The sequence below is a fragment of the Branchiostoma belcheri genome, unplaced genomic scaffold (genome assembly GCF_001625305.1).
Source record: "Branchiostoma belcheri isolate BF01 breed outbred unplaced genomic scaffold, Haploidv18h27 scaffold17, whole genome shotgun sequence".
NCBI lineage: Eukaryota > Metazoa > Chordata > Leptocardii > Amphioxiformes > Branchiostomatidae > Branchiostoma > Branchiostoma belcheri.
In genome coordinates this window covers 1,961,566-1,977,753 of record NW_017803157.1, presented here as the reverse complement: position 1 = coordinate 1,977,753, position 16,188 = coordinate 1,961,566, and the positions used below count along the sequence as shown (strand labels likewise).

Here is a 16,188-nt window from a genome sequence, read left to right as displayed (position 1 = left end):
AAAAAGCTGGTGTGTTACGCCGAAAGGCGGTTATACCGGCTATACAGATACAGATACAGATACAGAAGTGAGGGGGAATGGTGTAACCGCAGACTGAGGAGCTTGAAAGGAGGCCAAAATGGTCTTGCTGTAGGATGGATGTGATAGTGAAATATGCACGAAATCAGCAAAGAAATTCGCAAAGACAGATAAAGCAAGATATTAATCATTATCAAATAACATCAACATTTGATTTTTTTTAAAATGTTTTCCATGCACCCAAACAAGAAAGAGGAGAGGAGAAAGAAAGGGAGAGAGATAGTGATTGCAGAGAAAATCAGACAGCATGTTCTTACCCAATGGTAGTACATAAGGGTGGGTGGACAGAGTTCTGGCCAAGTCTTAACAATGCATTAAAGCGTGTGCAATCTACATGCGATCAGAAAACTTGCCCTCCCTCCCCCCAAAAACACTTATCGTGTGCCAAGAACGTCTGCAAAGGAGGCAAATACTTGTTCTAATGGTTGACAGTAAAGTGGCGGGAGCTCCCGACAAAGGGGGTGATCTCTCCCACCAGGTTCTTGGAATGTCCAAAATGGCGGATGCGGTAGGTACCGGGCGGGGTGCCGGGGGAGATGGTCCATGTGATCGTGGCCTCGCTATGCCCCACCAGAACGTTGGTGCGCTTCCACTTGTACCTGAAGTTGGAGATAAAAATTATACAACTGTGACTGATATATAGAAAAGACTGATATATACATGTAGATACAGCTGACATATTACCCTGGAATCCAAACTCGCTGTCCGGGCCGCAAAAGCCCTTCGCCCGCTGGTGTAAATTACCGCTACGGGGGAGTCTAGCCCGGGGGGAGTTTGGCTGGCCAGCCACGGCCCGATACTAGTTTGGCATCCAGGGTACTGACATATAGATACAATATAACTCAGCACAAAACGTTCGGAACTAGGGCTGCGGACCGGTACACTGTACCGGTCCAATACCGTAAAAATCGTTTCGGTACAGGTCCAAAATACCGGATCATGAAGTAACGAGTATATACCGAAATAGCTAGTTTACACCATGTATATGACTAAAGATAGGTAAATCCTACCACAAAGACGACAAATTAGCACTGGAAAAGACGTAAACACCGTCGATTGATTTGAGATCCTCAGTCTCACGAGACATCGCGAGAGTGTGGCTGATCCAGGGTTGTGATTGGTCAACAAACTCAAATCAGGTCAAAGGTCAGTCATTTTCCCTTCCCTCCAACACTTTATTATTGTTTCTGTGTCATGATTGAAAAAGTGAAGAACACGTGTTAATTTGTCAAATTGTTCAGGTACAGGTACAGGTCCGGACCTGTACCTAAACCTCTGTACCAGTACCTGTACCTGTACCTGATGTTGCGTTTAGGTACGCAGCCCTATTCGGAACCTTAAATCTCCAATATTATTGTATGGTACTATATATCAATAATTGAATTTAGAAAGCTTTACAATTTTTGTAACATACTTGTCATGTACATGTAACATACTTGTCATGACCCTTTAAAATTTTTGTACCATACTTGTCATGATCCTACATCAAATGTTGAACACCAGAGCAGTCTATTCAAGTATGTCACAAAAGTGCCTGTGTAATGCAAGTTACCGCCTTTAAACTCTGACTTTAAGTCTAGCTTGTTTCGAATTCCATGACCCATTTGCATAGTAATTTGGAAAATCAACATTTATTCACTAGATGCAAATATCATAAATCACATAATTTTTTTCTATACATTTATGATTATAAAATACAGTAGTTCTTACATTGTATCCCATGATGCATCATTGTGTACCACCTCAAATGTCCCATCATCCTTCTTTCTCTCCACAGTCAAGAAGGATCCATCCAACTGATGAAGATTGGAAAAAAAATATCAAGTTGATCATCTGCTACTTCTACTGCACTGAATACATGTACTCAAGGAAAAATTACTGGTATAAAAGAAGTTTAAATAAACATCCAGTACTGAAGAATCAGTTGTCATCAGCAGTAAAGAGTCTGTGAGAGCCTCTGTTTTACAGTAATCAAAGTTACAGGTAATTAGTAAATGTCAGACCATTATTTTCATAGCAAAACCATTGACTAATTCATACGTCAAGATAGAGATTGCAATCTGGAAGAATAGTGATCATCCCTTGCCAAGTCAGAGTGTTAAAATGGCTAAGAGTCAATCTATGAATTCAAGTGACAGAAATCAAAGTTACAGTTACAGAAAACAAATTACAGTTATGGGAATATCTTTGAATTTACAAACTGTGATTAGGATCTCTACCACAGAATCTGCAAATTCTGCCAGATTGAAATATCTATTCATCTATATGAGAGCTGCACCTAAATTCTCCTGGTTGTTATAATATTCATCTGATTATATAATGCTTGCACTCATCCCAGAACTGGTGTTATAAATTAGCTGAATCAAGGAGGTTAAAAAACTCCTTGGCTGAATCAATGGTGTGCCTTCGTGCTAGGAAATGAAGTGAAAGAATGGTGCTGATAAGCATGCTTGATGACAGCTAGGTAACAGCAATAATTAGTCAGAGTTAGTCAGGAGAAAGTTGTGATGTTAGTAGTGACAGTCTGTACAAGAAGTCACCTCTGCCTCTTCATCTGGGCCTGACAGAAACTTCTGGAGCTTTTTGTGGGCCCAGGAGAAAAAGTGGAAAATTCCCCGCCGCCGCCTCACAGTCTTCTGCATGTTCTCTGGTTGGGTCTGGATGCATGGATGGAAACTTGGTTACACAGACTCAACTGTGTGAGGTACATGTAGGGCTCTGTATCCCCTAGATTATACACGCATGTTGTGCTTTCCATTCTTTGAGGAATGCCATTCAATGCTGGTTGCGAGAGGCCCAGACCAGGTCATCAGAGGAAAACCAGGAATGACTGTAACGATCAGTCATAAACACACTCTGACGTGCATGATGTAGTTACACCACATCAATTTTATTTGTTGGTCATTGCATTCCTTTCAGGATATCATTGAAGTAAAAAGAAACAGGTCTATATGTAGGCATGATAGCTTGTGTATTTGAATGGGTGAAAAATTAGAAGTAACCAACCTGCAGGTTGTTTCTTGGGTGGGCACTGTGGAATCGAACAGACACAGTCTCATTCTGAAAGGTAAACATCACAGAAATTAACACAGATTGAATGACAGATTGAGAACAAAAAATTACATCCGTGAAATATTTGAGTTTTTGAAACTTTGAAACTTTTATTGTCATACCACTTTTCAGACTTTTTCAGTGTGACTCTTTTGGCTTTTGTCAACTTCCAGAGTAATAAATTTTTTAATATACATGTAATTGTAAGTTTTACTTGCCCCTACAGCTAGTTGTTTCAATGGGGCTTGAGAAGCCAACACACCAACCGCTCGGCTAAAAGGTCCAGACCTGTTAGTCAGGCCAGCTAGAGGCGCATAACCCCTAGGCCTACTGTTACATATAGCACACATCATATGTACTAGATAAGCAATCATAATTGTTGTAAATAACATACAGTGTGGTAGGCGGAACCGGCATCAGTAATCACTTCTCCAAAGTGTGTGAAGAGGGGTGTAGTGTCCAACACCACCGGAGGGAGGAAGGACAGCTGACGGGACAGCAGGTTGGGAGGAGAAGGACCAATGTCAATATCCGCTCCCTGAAACAGATTAAACATTTGGCTTTACACGGCTGTTCCAGAACCACAAAATGCAAGTATTTACCAGTAGTTCATGCTATGTCAAGGCAAAAGTCATATTTGTTGGAATTAAATGTATGTGACCCACACTTCTATGAAAAACCTACAAGCATAAACGTAAGGTAGCAACAGAAACGAACAAAAAGTTTGTTGGAAGCAGCATACAAAGTATTTTTCCATCTAAGGAAAATATTTGAAATAGCTAAATCAATGTAAATAGGACCATAATTACATGTATAACGATATGTCCTTTGCAATTATAGTTACTTTGCAGATTTGTCAGTTTGTCACAAAATCGTATTTATGCAAGACTTAGTGATTCTAAATGCAATGTTTACCAACAATAATATAGCTGCAATTTTGGTTCTATAAACTAACTGACCATTATGGCACAGCCTTGTTACAGAAAGAGTTCATCAGTTGGCAATAATAAAGTCTGAAAACTTATAGTACCATAACCATGTCCTGAGCCAGCTGTGAGTAGAGCTGTTGATATGCTGCCAGGGTGTGGGGACCATAGATGGTAGAGGCACCCTCATATCTCTGCACCTGTACAGACACAACACAACACACAAACACTGATGTAAAAGGCATTTAAACATTGAAGTCAATAAGTTCAAATAAATCTAACATGGACATAACAAGTCGGTATTACACCTATCACCTGATTTCCATATACCAGCAAAAGCCACAAAGTTGATCAATGTAACTTTAAACTTATAATTCTATGTTTTATGATGTTATCAATTTTTGCTATAAAATTATCATACTGCACCTGGCAAAGACTTGTCCTGTCCATTAAAAGAAGCATGTAGAGAGTAAAAACTGAATTTTTGATATGAAAACATACATGCTGCTTAACTAATGCATATAACTACATGTAATGAAGATGTTTAAGTGACAGTGCAGCAAAAAAAATATGATTCAAGTGTCACAAGTCTTACTTTTAAGAAATCATTAAGACTGAATAAGAGTTACAAGAAAAAATGATACTTGGGTTTTGAGATCAGGACGCTGCAGTACCTGGTACTCCTCATAGGTGGTGATGTAGTCCGAGTAGGTGTTGGATAGTCCTGCCACCACCACCTCAGTGTCCTCTGGTAAACCCTTGCTCACCACAGCCTGGGAAGCGATTACATTACATTCATTTTATAAAGTTGTGCAAAGTCAAAATTATCTACACATATTTGTTAATTCTAGACATGATAAAGATGTGTAAATAATGTTGACTTTGCACAAATTTTCCATTGTTTTGGAAATTACAGGGTTTAGATTTGGTAGCTTAGATACTACTTCAGGGTTTAGATTTGGTAACAATGTTTAAATAGCACACTCATACATGTACTTCAACAGTAACATGGCATACATGTACATGTATGTACTGCTGCCATCTAGTAACCATTGCAAGGAGCTACATTTTATGAACTGCATTAGGTCTCTTCTTCTTCTCGGGTCACCATTCACTGCTACATTCTTTCCCTCTAATACTCCGCGCATGCCCTTCCACTTCCAGGTCCTCCTTGGTGCATTAGGGCTGAGAGTAGGTTTTAAGTACAATTTGAATGACCCACCCTCTGAATGGAGTCCCTTAGACGTCTCCCAGACATGGTACTGTGTGGCAGGAAAGTAAAAAAGAAAATAAAAATAAAGGTTACTTAATAAGTTAATTCCATACACTGCATTTTATAATAATTATACTGATTATTCTCAGTATTTCTACAAAAAAAAACAGTATTCTTCTTACATCATCATCAGAAACACAGGTTAAAATCTTAAGAACCATTAAGGATAATTAAGAAACGACAAACCTGAACTCGCCAGGCACAGCGGCCACCACCAGCTGACCCCACCTCAACAGCTGGATATCAACAATGTCAGGCTGCCAGGCGTAGGGGAACGTCATCTGGGGACAAACATCATATAACCATCAACCATGTATAAAGTTAAAACTTTAGATCCAACACAAAAGAGTTCTCTCACCTAGAGCTTTCGACCAGTCACTCTGGTCTTCCTCACCAGACTGACCCAGTGAGGCTTGTCACTTGGCCTCTTTGAAGTGTGACATCAACATTGGGTCAAAGGTATCTGAATCAGATGTTAACCAATATATTAACCATAATATTACTGTACAACAGTTAAACTAACTAACTCTACTCTACATTTTAATTACAGTCAGGTCTTCTACTTTTCTTTAATTTGGTAAGACCTACCTCCCCCGTGGGCAGTAGAATAGGCTTGGGTGCCTGACAGGCCACCTCTTCAGCTGAGGGTTGTTTGATGATGTTCCTGACAAAGTTCCAAAATGGATTGCCTTCTGTGTCACCTAGTAACACAACAGAGGGAGCGTTACACTGAAGGGCGGTTACACCAGCTATACTGATAAAGATACAGATGACATGTCTCAATGGTTCAGTGGAAACATTGGCCATATAGATAACATACATGTATAGATCTACAAGCCGTCTGTTTTTGTTAGGGATATGTACATTGTACCTTGAGTGAAGTCAAAATATAGATAACATACATGTATACAAGCCTTCTTTTTCTTTAGGGATATGTACCTTGAGTGAAGTCAAAAGCACCAGGTCCATCAGTAGTTCCCGCTGCAAAACTGTACCCCATGGCTGGTTTACAAGTCTTTGCCTACATGTATGTACAGAAAACAATGGTCAGAATCTGATGTTAACATGTCACACAAATTTGGAGGAATTAGGCCATTTTGATTAGCACTTATGGTAAGAAGTATAAAATGTAAATTTTTTGTCACAATTCTGTTTTGTGCCAAGGAAACTAAAAGGGGTGTATAGTTTGTGCTGCCATACAAACATGTACATTTGTACAATGTGGCATAAAGCAAGCATACACATATGAGTTTTGAGTTCTCTGGATATAGAGGAAACCCTACAAAGTTAAAAATAAATCTTGAGTTCTCTGGATATAGAGGAAACCCTACAAGGTTAAAAATATACCTTGACCTATATTTCACACCCATTCATAGTCACATCATGTACATATATTGAGCAGTTTTGAAACTACATTGTATAGTGTAGGATTTGGAGTCTGTTCTTAGTGTCTGTGTCTGTGAAAACCCCATGCACATCCTTACGGAGTAGGAACTGTTGATCTGCACTGTGACATCACTCATGTCCACAAACTGCAGGGCAAACTGTACCGGTCCTGACAACTTCTCCTGGGCGTCTGCATTGTACAGCTCCTGCAAGGGACAACCACACACTTATGAGAGCCATGCTACTAGACTGGTGACTCACGCTGATATTAGGGTATAGTGCCTTAAGGCCTATTACACATGGCCTACCGACATTCTCCAGACCATGGTTGGGAGCTACAATGATTATCGTAAACAAGGTCATCTGTGGTTGGGATTTGGCGGGTAAGGTAATCTACTATTCAGTGTTTAAAATTTGTCAACAACATTTAATGTTAAATTATACATTACGCACTGCAGTATCTCTGAGCCTTTAAAGTACATTTACCTTTGCCTTGCTGTACTGCTTGTGGCCAATGATACGTGTGCTGTCAAACATGTCCACCCCTGGACCTGGTGACACGCACAGCTCCGACTGAAACACACAGGACAATGAGACACAACAAAACTGACCATTGGGGATTTGAATGAAAAACAATAATCTTTTTTGGGCTGTAATAAACTAGGTAGACAATGGATGTGATATTCAAACAGTCAGAGGATCTACAAATGCTTGAGCAATGATTAAAGTGCAGCTGTCTTCATCATCTCCATTTCATCTACATTTCTGGTTTCCTAGTTATCCTATAGGCTGGTATATCCTACAGCTACTGGCTACTGGCTATGGGACTGAATGAGTGTTTACCCAAACGACATACCTTCCCATTACAAGTGCTTGTCTCCAGATCACAGGCCAGCCCTGTGTCCTGACAGTGGGGACCTCGTGTGTTAGGGGACACATCTCCTTCATTACTCTGAGCAAAGGCTGCTACAAAGGAACCCTGCAAAAACAAAACAATAATATCATTGTAAAATATTTGTCATCCAAAACGATATATATAAAAAGGGTAGGTGTGACAGGTAATACATGTATAACCATCTGTTGTTGCAGAGCAAACAAAGACAGTGACTTACACTGAAGGGCAGTTAAACCAGAATTTGATACAGGTACAAAATCTACAAACTGGCTGTAAAACAGAAGGCATATTACAAACAAATTCAACTGTCACCTGTCCAGCGAGGGACCCTGGGTTCATGTCAGCTTCAAACAGCTGCGAGGCATAGCCCTTGTTGTCTCCACTGATCAAACCATTGGTGTTGTTCATACTGGTACAGTGGACGGCAAACCAACTACAAAGACACAACAACATCACTGTTTTGATCTCTGTAAATTGTGTGTTGGAATAAAGTTTAACGTTTTACTATGATTACTACCAACACAGATGAACTTTCATGATAAACATCACTGTTAATACAGTCACTCTCACTCACTCACTCACTCACTCACTCACTCACTCACTCACTCACTCACTCAATCACTCACTCACTCACTCACTCACTCACTCACTCACTCACTCAGTCACTCACTCACTCACTCACTCACTCACTCACTCACTCACACCATTTGCCTCTATCCTGTAGGTTGACGCTATGTACAAACTGTAAGTTAAGGTGGTGGAAGTCCTCCCTTACATTGTCAATCCATCTCTTTCTTGGTCGACCTGTTGGGTTTTGGCCTTCCATGTCCTGTGTGATGATCTTACTTACTAACTTACAAAGTACATGTCATACAAAATGAACTTACGACCAATATCTTTAATGACATTGCCATTAAACAATGGCAGTGTTTAGTGTAATATGACACATGATTGTCCAACTTACATGTATATGTTAATCAAGGTCCTACCTGATCATACCCAGGCCTGTTCCATGTTGGTCTACAAACTTCAGCACAACCATGTTTTTGTCAGTATTGGCATCATATCTACAGCAGCAAAACAAAAAACACATAAGAAAATTGAATTAAAAATTGCGGTATAAAAGGCTACAACCTACCCATACCTAAAATTACATTCTTTATATTAAGAATGAACAGGATTTACTGCTAGTTATAGAGAAAATCAAACATGCAGAATGAAACTAGCTGCACACTGCTTGAGACATCCTAACATAATGGCACCCAAGCTTGTCCACAAAAGGCCAAAGAAGTTGAGGGAGACCTGAGATAACTTCATTGACATCCTCAGATCAGACACCAGCTTGACAGAAGTAAAGAAAATCCAGTCTCTTGAAAGTTTCCTCTTACACAGCAGTTACATAAGCACTAATTAGCAAAATGAGAAAAAGCATGATAAAATCCATTGTTTTCTGACTTTGCTCTCTCAGATTCAGGATTGTTGAGGTAGGCTGTCGGGCTGCGGTTGATGTTGGCATCCTGCAGTTCCCCTTGATTCAGATAGAGGTCACCCGGCACAACGTTGTTATGTGCTCTTTGGATGCTCTGCAAAACAGAAAATCTTTCAGACAGATGGCAAGGAAGAATGAAAGGTTGTTTACTGCAATCACAGGACTCAAGTTATGGAGTGGACATAATTATAAGCTGTTCATACAATGCAATAAATGACAGACATTGAATCACTCCTACTGTGCTTTCCTTAACTTTCTCTGCAATCCATGGGCTTATTATATAATTATAATACCATTTCAATTCAATAGCTGGTCCATTTTAATTTAAATTGTCAATAAATCAATCATCATAAGAGACTCCAACTTCCAGCTGGCCAGATGAAATTCTGGGACCAAATTTCCAGTGTCTGACCTTTTCCAGTCTGTTATAAGAGAATCCCCACTACACTTGTGCAGTCACTCAACTGTACCATAATTATAGAAGTACACACACACACACACACACACACACACACACAGTACATGACCAAAACAATACCTCCATTACCATAAGTAACAATGTACCAATACTTACAGCGACTATTCCATCCACCAGGGCATTAAAACTCTCCCTGACAAACCCGAGGGACGTCACATCAAACAGCACATACTGCAGGAAGCCGGCCGGGCCAGAGTGAGTGTGGATGGCACTCAGGCAAACGTTGCTCTCATTGTACGCATTTCCAAACAGTGGCTTCAACTTCTTAACAACCTAGGAATGGAGCATAATATGCAGGTATGAACAGTTTCATTAGTCAGTTGTAAAATGTCTAAAACATATAGGGTATTCATGTGTTGCTCTAATACAAGAATGGTATCTGGGTTTAAGTATCAAATGTTGCTATAAGGTGAGAATAACATTTGGTAAAAAAAAAAACACATCAAGCAAATGGGTATGGTTTTGGTAATGGTAAGATGTTTTGCTACTTTTAGGTAGCACCCACTACGTTTTTTCAGTGACACTGCTGAGATCTCAAGATCAACAGAATAATGTTAGGTCTCATTATCTAATAGATTAACAAACTTTATAGATGCATTACCAGGTACCAGCTGTATCTAAATTATTTTACATGTGCAGATAATATTACATGTATTTCAGGTGCAGGAACAACCAAAGGCACTCTATTTTGAGTCCGGTAAAATGTAAAAAAAATTGTAAAAACCAGCCACAACTTAACAAAAATAAGAGGGGCCTGACACTACTTTAACTCACCTCTATCTTGAGGATCTGTGACACCATGGCACAGTCCACGCTGACAAAGACAGTACGAGTGGTGTTCTGTGGGTCTGACACGATGAACGCACGACTGAACTGCCGGAAGTGGATACCTGAACTCTGCTGAGCAGGGTTGGCATATCCCATCTAACATGGAGAGATTGGCAGATATCAGAGGTTGGGCACAGTTTCAAGTTTTCAAGTTTATTTATTTTACCTGGCATATCTCAGATCCATTGATCTATTTTTCAGGTATCCCAACCTTTGACTTTATTTGGATCCACATTTAGCTTCACAGCTATTCTTCCAGTGGTCTATTACATAATTCTTAGAACAATACAACAAAATGAAATAGCAACTGCCACACAATAACATTAAAACATGGTAACAACAAAGACCACCACATATACTTAGAAATACAAAAAAAAACTGTTTAACCTCACTCAAAAACTTAAAAGTATTTTTTGTACAATGGCTATTCATCTTCATCTTAGTTGAATGCTGGAAGTATAAAATTCCATTTTTATTGTATCTTATCACTATGTTATTACAGCATTTAAATTGATTATGCTAATGATTTTTTGCCTTGCAATGTTCCAATGTTTCTTTAGTTACATATCAACTACAATCAAATCAATAATGGTGTGACAGTACCCAGCTGTGTTGTTCTTTAACTTATCTCTTGAAGGCAAACTGTGTGAGAGACAGGAAGGTTTAACAGGTGTTCACCACACCCTCTACCTGTTATATCATCTTTTATATGCTGAACTCTAAGCAGATGTAGGGTGCTGCTCACTTAAATCTTAGTCCTAAAATTCATGTGGTGGCACACGGCATACTATGAGGCTCGCTCCTGAGGCTTCGCCAAAAAAAGCGACCCACTAGATTGAGTCTCATCCTACATCTGCTTGAAGAAGTCATGTGGTGATGACGTCATTAGATCCCGTTTGGACTTTCTTCTTCTTCCCTATAATTTTTCAGAGAAGTTCCGCTTTATAATACGCTATCTATTTTCCATCTTTGTTATGCAAAAATTAGAATTTGCTTTTAGATTTCTTCTATGGTTTCATGTCATGTATTGAGTATAGTTAACTTAATGGTTTATCTAGTTCTTTTACGAAAAAATATAGCGGAGAAAAGAAGCACGCCACCATCTGGACGTTACGTACCATGTTGACTTCAGCAGCCGGCCCCGTTACGTCAGCCCTGCCCACACCTACAAGGTAGTTCGGTCCATCTTCTTGGTTCTTCTGAAAGTCCAAGCTCGGGCGGTGCCTGTTGCGAGCTTGGGCGACCAGACACAGCGAAAAAGTAAGGAAGAAGACGACGGACAGCGCAACAAAGTTTGTATGTGCCGCCATCTTGGATTGAACTTTGCTTTTCTTGGCGACGCCTCTGGGGCGAAGCCTTTTGTCACATCCGCCTTGAAGGGGACTTTGCCCCCAGCGGCCCCGCTAGTTGTATATTCAGCGTTCTTTCTCGATGGCACTGATAATACTACATCAGTGCAAGCTGATCAGCTGTGTGTAAAGCAGGAACTGACAATTTACTGCACGAGTTTAGTGTAAGAGAATAAAATTTAAGACCTCAGCCATTAAATTGTATTACATAAATGAAGGAAAACATTTTTATGTGGAAGTCAAGAAAAAAGCAACAATTGCACAAATAAGCAAGAAAAACACACAGGCAGCATGCAAATCATCATCACTAACCATAACCATAAAATGATAAGGGTTGGCTCATACATGTAACGTTAGCTCTCACTACACCAAAAAAAAAGGAAAACTTAAATCTTTACAAAGTGACCACCAATGACTTGGAGTTTGCCAAAAGCCTCTCCACTCTCCCTCTTCCATAGAATTGGTGTCATACCTTTTTACAGAGAAACTAAGTAAAATGGGAAATATGATTCATGAAAGTTTCAGATTTTATTAATAGTTAGTGTTAATGAAGTAACCTTCCTCACCCTGTTAAATAAAATGAGAAGTAGCTATATATAGCCTATCTGGTTGTGTTTTTTGCATTGATAAATGAAAAAAAAAACCACAATACCTAAAAAATTTGGCATGGCTGTTAGTAATGTTATAGCTTAATAATACAGAAAGCAATGTTTACAAAAACATTTTTAAAAAGTAATGGTACATACACATGCCAAGATTCCAGATTACAATATGTCTTAATCTAGTGATCTCTGTACTGCTTTTATCAATAAATGTCTTTGTAAAATGTGTATTCAATGTCATACTAGGAAACACAATGATATGGCACTGTTAAACATGGCACTGTAAGAGAAAATGTGACAATGAGCAAAAGCTTGTTCCCTTCATTTTTACACACATTGCACAACTCATAACATGGGCAAGAGAATCTAAGATTGACATGGAATTTTTTTGAAATGCTTTTCAGTGTCTATGTGTTCGCAATGGCTTTTCAATGTCTACTGTGTTCGCAATGGCATTTCAATGTCTACTGTGTTCGCAATGGCATTTCAATGTCTACTATATTTCTTCAAGGCACTTTAGTAAAAAACAAATGGTCTCCTCTGTCATCATCAGTTGTACTTGGACTTGAGCTTGCTAGTGGTTTTTCCGAGGTTCTTGGACTCTGCTCCCATCCTGATGGTAACATCCTCAACTTGCCTCAGCCTCTGCCCTCTCTCATCAAGACCCTGTAAAAAACACAGATATGCAAAACATTATGGTTACTAGTAATATGCATAGATTCTCTGCCCCTGAGGCATAGCCAAAAATAGCATTTTGTACAAGTTGTGTGTGAGCATAATAAATGATAATAAGTTTATGGAAAATTATTACCCAAAGAATAATTGTAAATAACAGGAAAACGATGAACAAGCAATCAGGAATCATGGAATTTGATGGCTTCTTTTGTGGTCGTAGAAGGGACAGTTTGAAATAAATGTATTTCCTTGTCAACTTGTGACATACAGTACTTACAAGCTCTTTCACACACAGCTAACTTGGAAAAGTGAACAGTCTAAATAAATTCTTCTCCCACTGCATGTTTACCTCCCGAGCTCGTGCCATATCACTAGCCAGTCCACTTGTCTGTGCCTGTAGCCTGGTGATGCTGCCACCTGCTTGGTAACTCCCCTGACTACTGGACGTGGTCTGACCCTGCATTTGCTGTTGTTGTTGTCGAAGTAACGCCTCCCTTTCCCTGGCCTCTGATCGCTCTTTCACCCGTGCTGCAAACAGATAATAAAAGAACACTGAGCTTGGGTCTTCGATCTATAGACTCTGACACTCATGTACAATAATGTTGTGGAATAAATATTCAACTCATATGCTCTGCCTTTCAGTCAAAGTACATACTTAATTGTCTTGTTATGAACTAATAAACTTGTAAGTTGTATATTATTGACATATGCATTGAAAATGATCTGAGATGGATTTCTAACCCAAGTCTTTCAATCATGTCTTTGGTAACTGGTTTGAATAAGTCATACTGTAACTGTGTAAGAATGATGCACAGTTATTGATCACAATTGCTAATACATGTATTTCATAATGATTATTTAACATTAGATATAGCAATCACTGACTGTGCATCAGCAAATATTATATATAATGATTATGTAATATTAGCTATTGTGATCACTGACATCAGTCTTGCAGTATGGCTCCTTCAAACACCACCGTTGTGTTGACTTGGTGATAATGAAATATTGTCACCGACCTTTTACATAGCTACTTTTGAATCCTGTTTCTTCCTCTGGGGGTGGAGGTTCCGAACTCTTGTCACCACTCAAACACATTCCCATGGTTCCACAGCTTATGGCAGTCAAGCATGTAGCTTAGAGAAAACATACAGAGAAGGATATTAACAATATCAACACTATTTTGTCAATTATGAATGTATGCAATGGACCACTATAATTGTCTTCAAATCATCAGCTCCCTTAAAAGACTGTTTCCACTCACTGAATTACCAATTCCTATTAGCCAGCAGTGATGTTGACTGCCAATATACATGTTGGTATCTTAGATTTGCATTCCAATTAAGGCCAATTGCCCAAGCATACTGTTTATTAGTTTCACTGCGTGTTTTCATGTCTTTTTCCAGCATCCATATCCGTGACACTAGTATACAGGGTTTATTTGGGAGGGTCAAAAGATACTTAAATATAACGTTATATATTTCTACTAGTACTTATCATAGCTAGGATTCACTGTAACGTTAAGTTATAGTAAAATCATATGGCTGTTATTGTTGTGCCTGGTGATTGTCCCAGAAAAAATGTGCTCTTTTTTTATATATGTAGATTTTATGAAAGGTCCATCTTGCCACGTAGTAAACGATCACGTACAGGCGACGTTTCACTTTCAAGATCAAGAAACCGTTCGAACCCCGGGTCGTTGCCCCTCCCCCTACAAGATGAGGATGAACAATATTATATCGTTACCTCGATCGCTTCTCCACAATTCTGTGAGATCCTAGCCTAGGGGTACATGAAGAATCCTGGCACTGTAAAAATCAACACGTCAAATCCTGTTTGTCCCGCATTTCGTGGAAAAGTTTTCAACCCGGAAATGTCACCGCAGCTGACCTCTTCGGTGACCTGTTGATCTTGACGGCATGTAAACGCAAATAAATAACGATATAGCGCTTATGATATTTCAAAATATCACAATAATGTTTTGTTTAAACTGATTGATGGCTGTTACGTATGTAAATTTGTCTAGTTCATAAGTATTTAAGTCAGGTCATTAAAGCCGTTTTAATTAGTCCATAGCAGTGCGTGGTGATGCGGTTTTGCCGCCTGATGACCCACATAGCTGCGTTCTATATGCGTTATCACATTAACAATGCAGCATCGGGGGTTGCAGAAATATCATCATTTCTTTCTTATATATCACTCCATGCCACAGTTGGAGTGGGCATTTTAACTATTTCTTCTTGATTTTGAGGGAGGCGGGGGGCATTTTCCTGTATTAAAATTGCCCTACCATGATTCAATTTTATTCCTATTTTGAGGAATCTTGTGTCCAAGTTGCTTGATGACCCTCACGCGATTCTTATGGAATGAAACATTCAGGTTGCAGTGATTTATAATTTCTTATTTTACATTTGTTTTTCTTATCCAAAACATTTTGGGTGTCCATTGAGGGTGTATTTACCTGGAAAATATCTACAATACGCAAACAAATGTTAGGCGAGCAGGGCAATTTCGATAAATGGGCAGAAAAACTCTTTTTTTCTGAGAACCACTCAGAGTAATGAAAATGACGATCCAAACGTTAAATATTTCATGATGTTTTCTTTGTCTCTAGCAGGGCGTCGAACTTCAGTAGGACACGCCTGTAGACACACCCAATTCGTACATTTTCCAGTCTTGTAACTTTCTATGCTGTTTTCGACAGTTCTCATGTCAACCGTCACACGGCCGCTGTCTGAATGTTTTCTGCTCAATTGAAGTATAGAAAACGTATAGATGCGTGAATATAAGGGCCCCTGGAGACATAACGTACAGTAGGTCAGTTTTGTATCGTGTCTAGACAGCGTCTTGATCAGTACAACAAGACAGGGAACCGACTTGCCATCTTTGGGTCGTCTTGCCATCTCTGGGTACGAGAGAATATCGGTAGGGATTTTACCTTGTACTGTCTTTGACTGCCTTCGCAGATTGAAAGATGGGAGCACTTAAAACATGTAAGAGGAACTCTAATGTTTGCTAAGATCCCGATAGCCTGGTGACCAACTGACCTACATTTGTATTTAACTTTAAGCTCCCGAGTCTCTTTAGTTCTCGCGGAGAGACCGACTGCCAGCCCCTTTCTATTCATCATCCTTAGCAGACTCTATGGCTGGCCTTTT

The 16,188-nt window shown here is 39.4% G+C and overlaps 2 protein-coding genes across 3 annotated transcripts; both read right to left on the bottom strand.

Moving 5' to 3' along the window:
* Positions 1–284: 284 nt before the first annotated feature.
* On the bottom strand, positions 285–11,904 carry LOC109466812 (neutral ceramidase-like). 2 transcript variants are annotated; one of them, XM_019764653.1, is made up of 20 exons: positions 11,523–11,904; positions 10,351–10,500; positions 9,673–9,849; positions 9,065–9,192; positions 8,599–8,676; positions 7,922–8,042; positions 7,571–7,693; positions 7,201–7,287; positions 6,813–6,920; positions 6,268–6,349; positions 5,917–6,029; positions 5,515–5,609; positions 5,278–5,317; positions 4,730–4,828; positions 4,160–4,255; positions 3,524–3,667; positions 3,085–3,138; positions 2,619–2,735; positions 1,789–1,874; positions 285–677 (listed from the first exon to the last, which is right to left on the bottom strand). In XM_019764653.1, the coding sequence occupies exons 1-20, from the start codon at positions 11,712–11,714 to the stop codon at positions 497–499; spliced, it is 2,271 nt and encodes a 756-aa protein (XP_019620212.1). In that variant the 5' UTR covers positions 11,715–11,904; the 3' UTR covers positions 285–496. The 2 variants fall into 2 exon arrangements, with proteins under 2 accessions (XP_019620212.1, XP_019620213.1); XM_019764654.1 differs by lacking the exon at positions 2,619–2,735 and having other exon boundaries at positions 11,523–11,901.
* Positions 11,905–12,866: 962 nt separating this feature from the next.
* LOC109466813 (syntaxin-binding protein 5-like) lies at positions 12,867–14,943 on the bottom strand. Its single transcript, XM_019764655.1, has 4 exons — positions 14,777–14,943; positions 14,050–14,166; positions 13,380–13,558; positions 12,867–13,021 (listed from the first exon to the last, which is right to left on the bottom strand). Exons 2-4 carry the CDS (start codon positions 14,132–14,134, stop codon positions 12,905–12,907), a joined length of 381 nt encoding a protein of 126 aa, XP_019620214.1. The 5' UTR covers positions 14,135–14,166; positions 14,777–14,943; the 3' UTR covers positions 12,867–12,904.
* Between the last annotated feature and the right edge of the window lie 1,245 nt (positions 14,944–16,188).

Bases quoted from the DNA above. Each gene is read 5' to 3' on its own strand.
- LOC109466813 (XM_019764655.1), bottom strand. From the start codon at position 14,134: ATGGGAATGTGTTTGAGTGGTGACAAGAGTTCGGAACCTCCACCCCCA. The intron at 13,559-14,049 runs GTCGGTGACAAT...ATCTGTTTGCAG, and splicing joins CAAAAGTAGCTATGTAAAAG to CACGGGTGAAAGAGCGATCA. The intron at 13,022-13,379 runs GTAAACATGCAG...TGTTTTTTACAG, and splicing joins ATATGGCACGAGCTCGGGAG to GGTCTTGATGAGAGAGGGCA.
- LOC109466812 (XM_019764653.1), bottom strand. From the start codon at position 11,714: ATGGCGGCACATACAAACTTTGTTGCGCTGTCCGTCGTCTTCTTCCTT. The intron at 8,043-8,598 runs GTAGGACCTTGA...GTGTCTTTGTAG, and splicing joins ACAGGCCTGGGTATGATCAG to TTGGTTTGCCGTCCACTGTA. The intron at 2,736-3,084 runs GTTGGTTACTTC...CCATGCATCCAG, and splicing joins ACCCAAGAAACAACCTGCAG to ACCCAACCAGAGAACATGCA.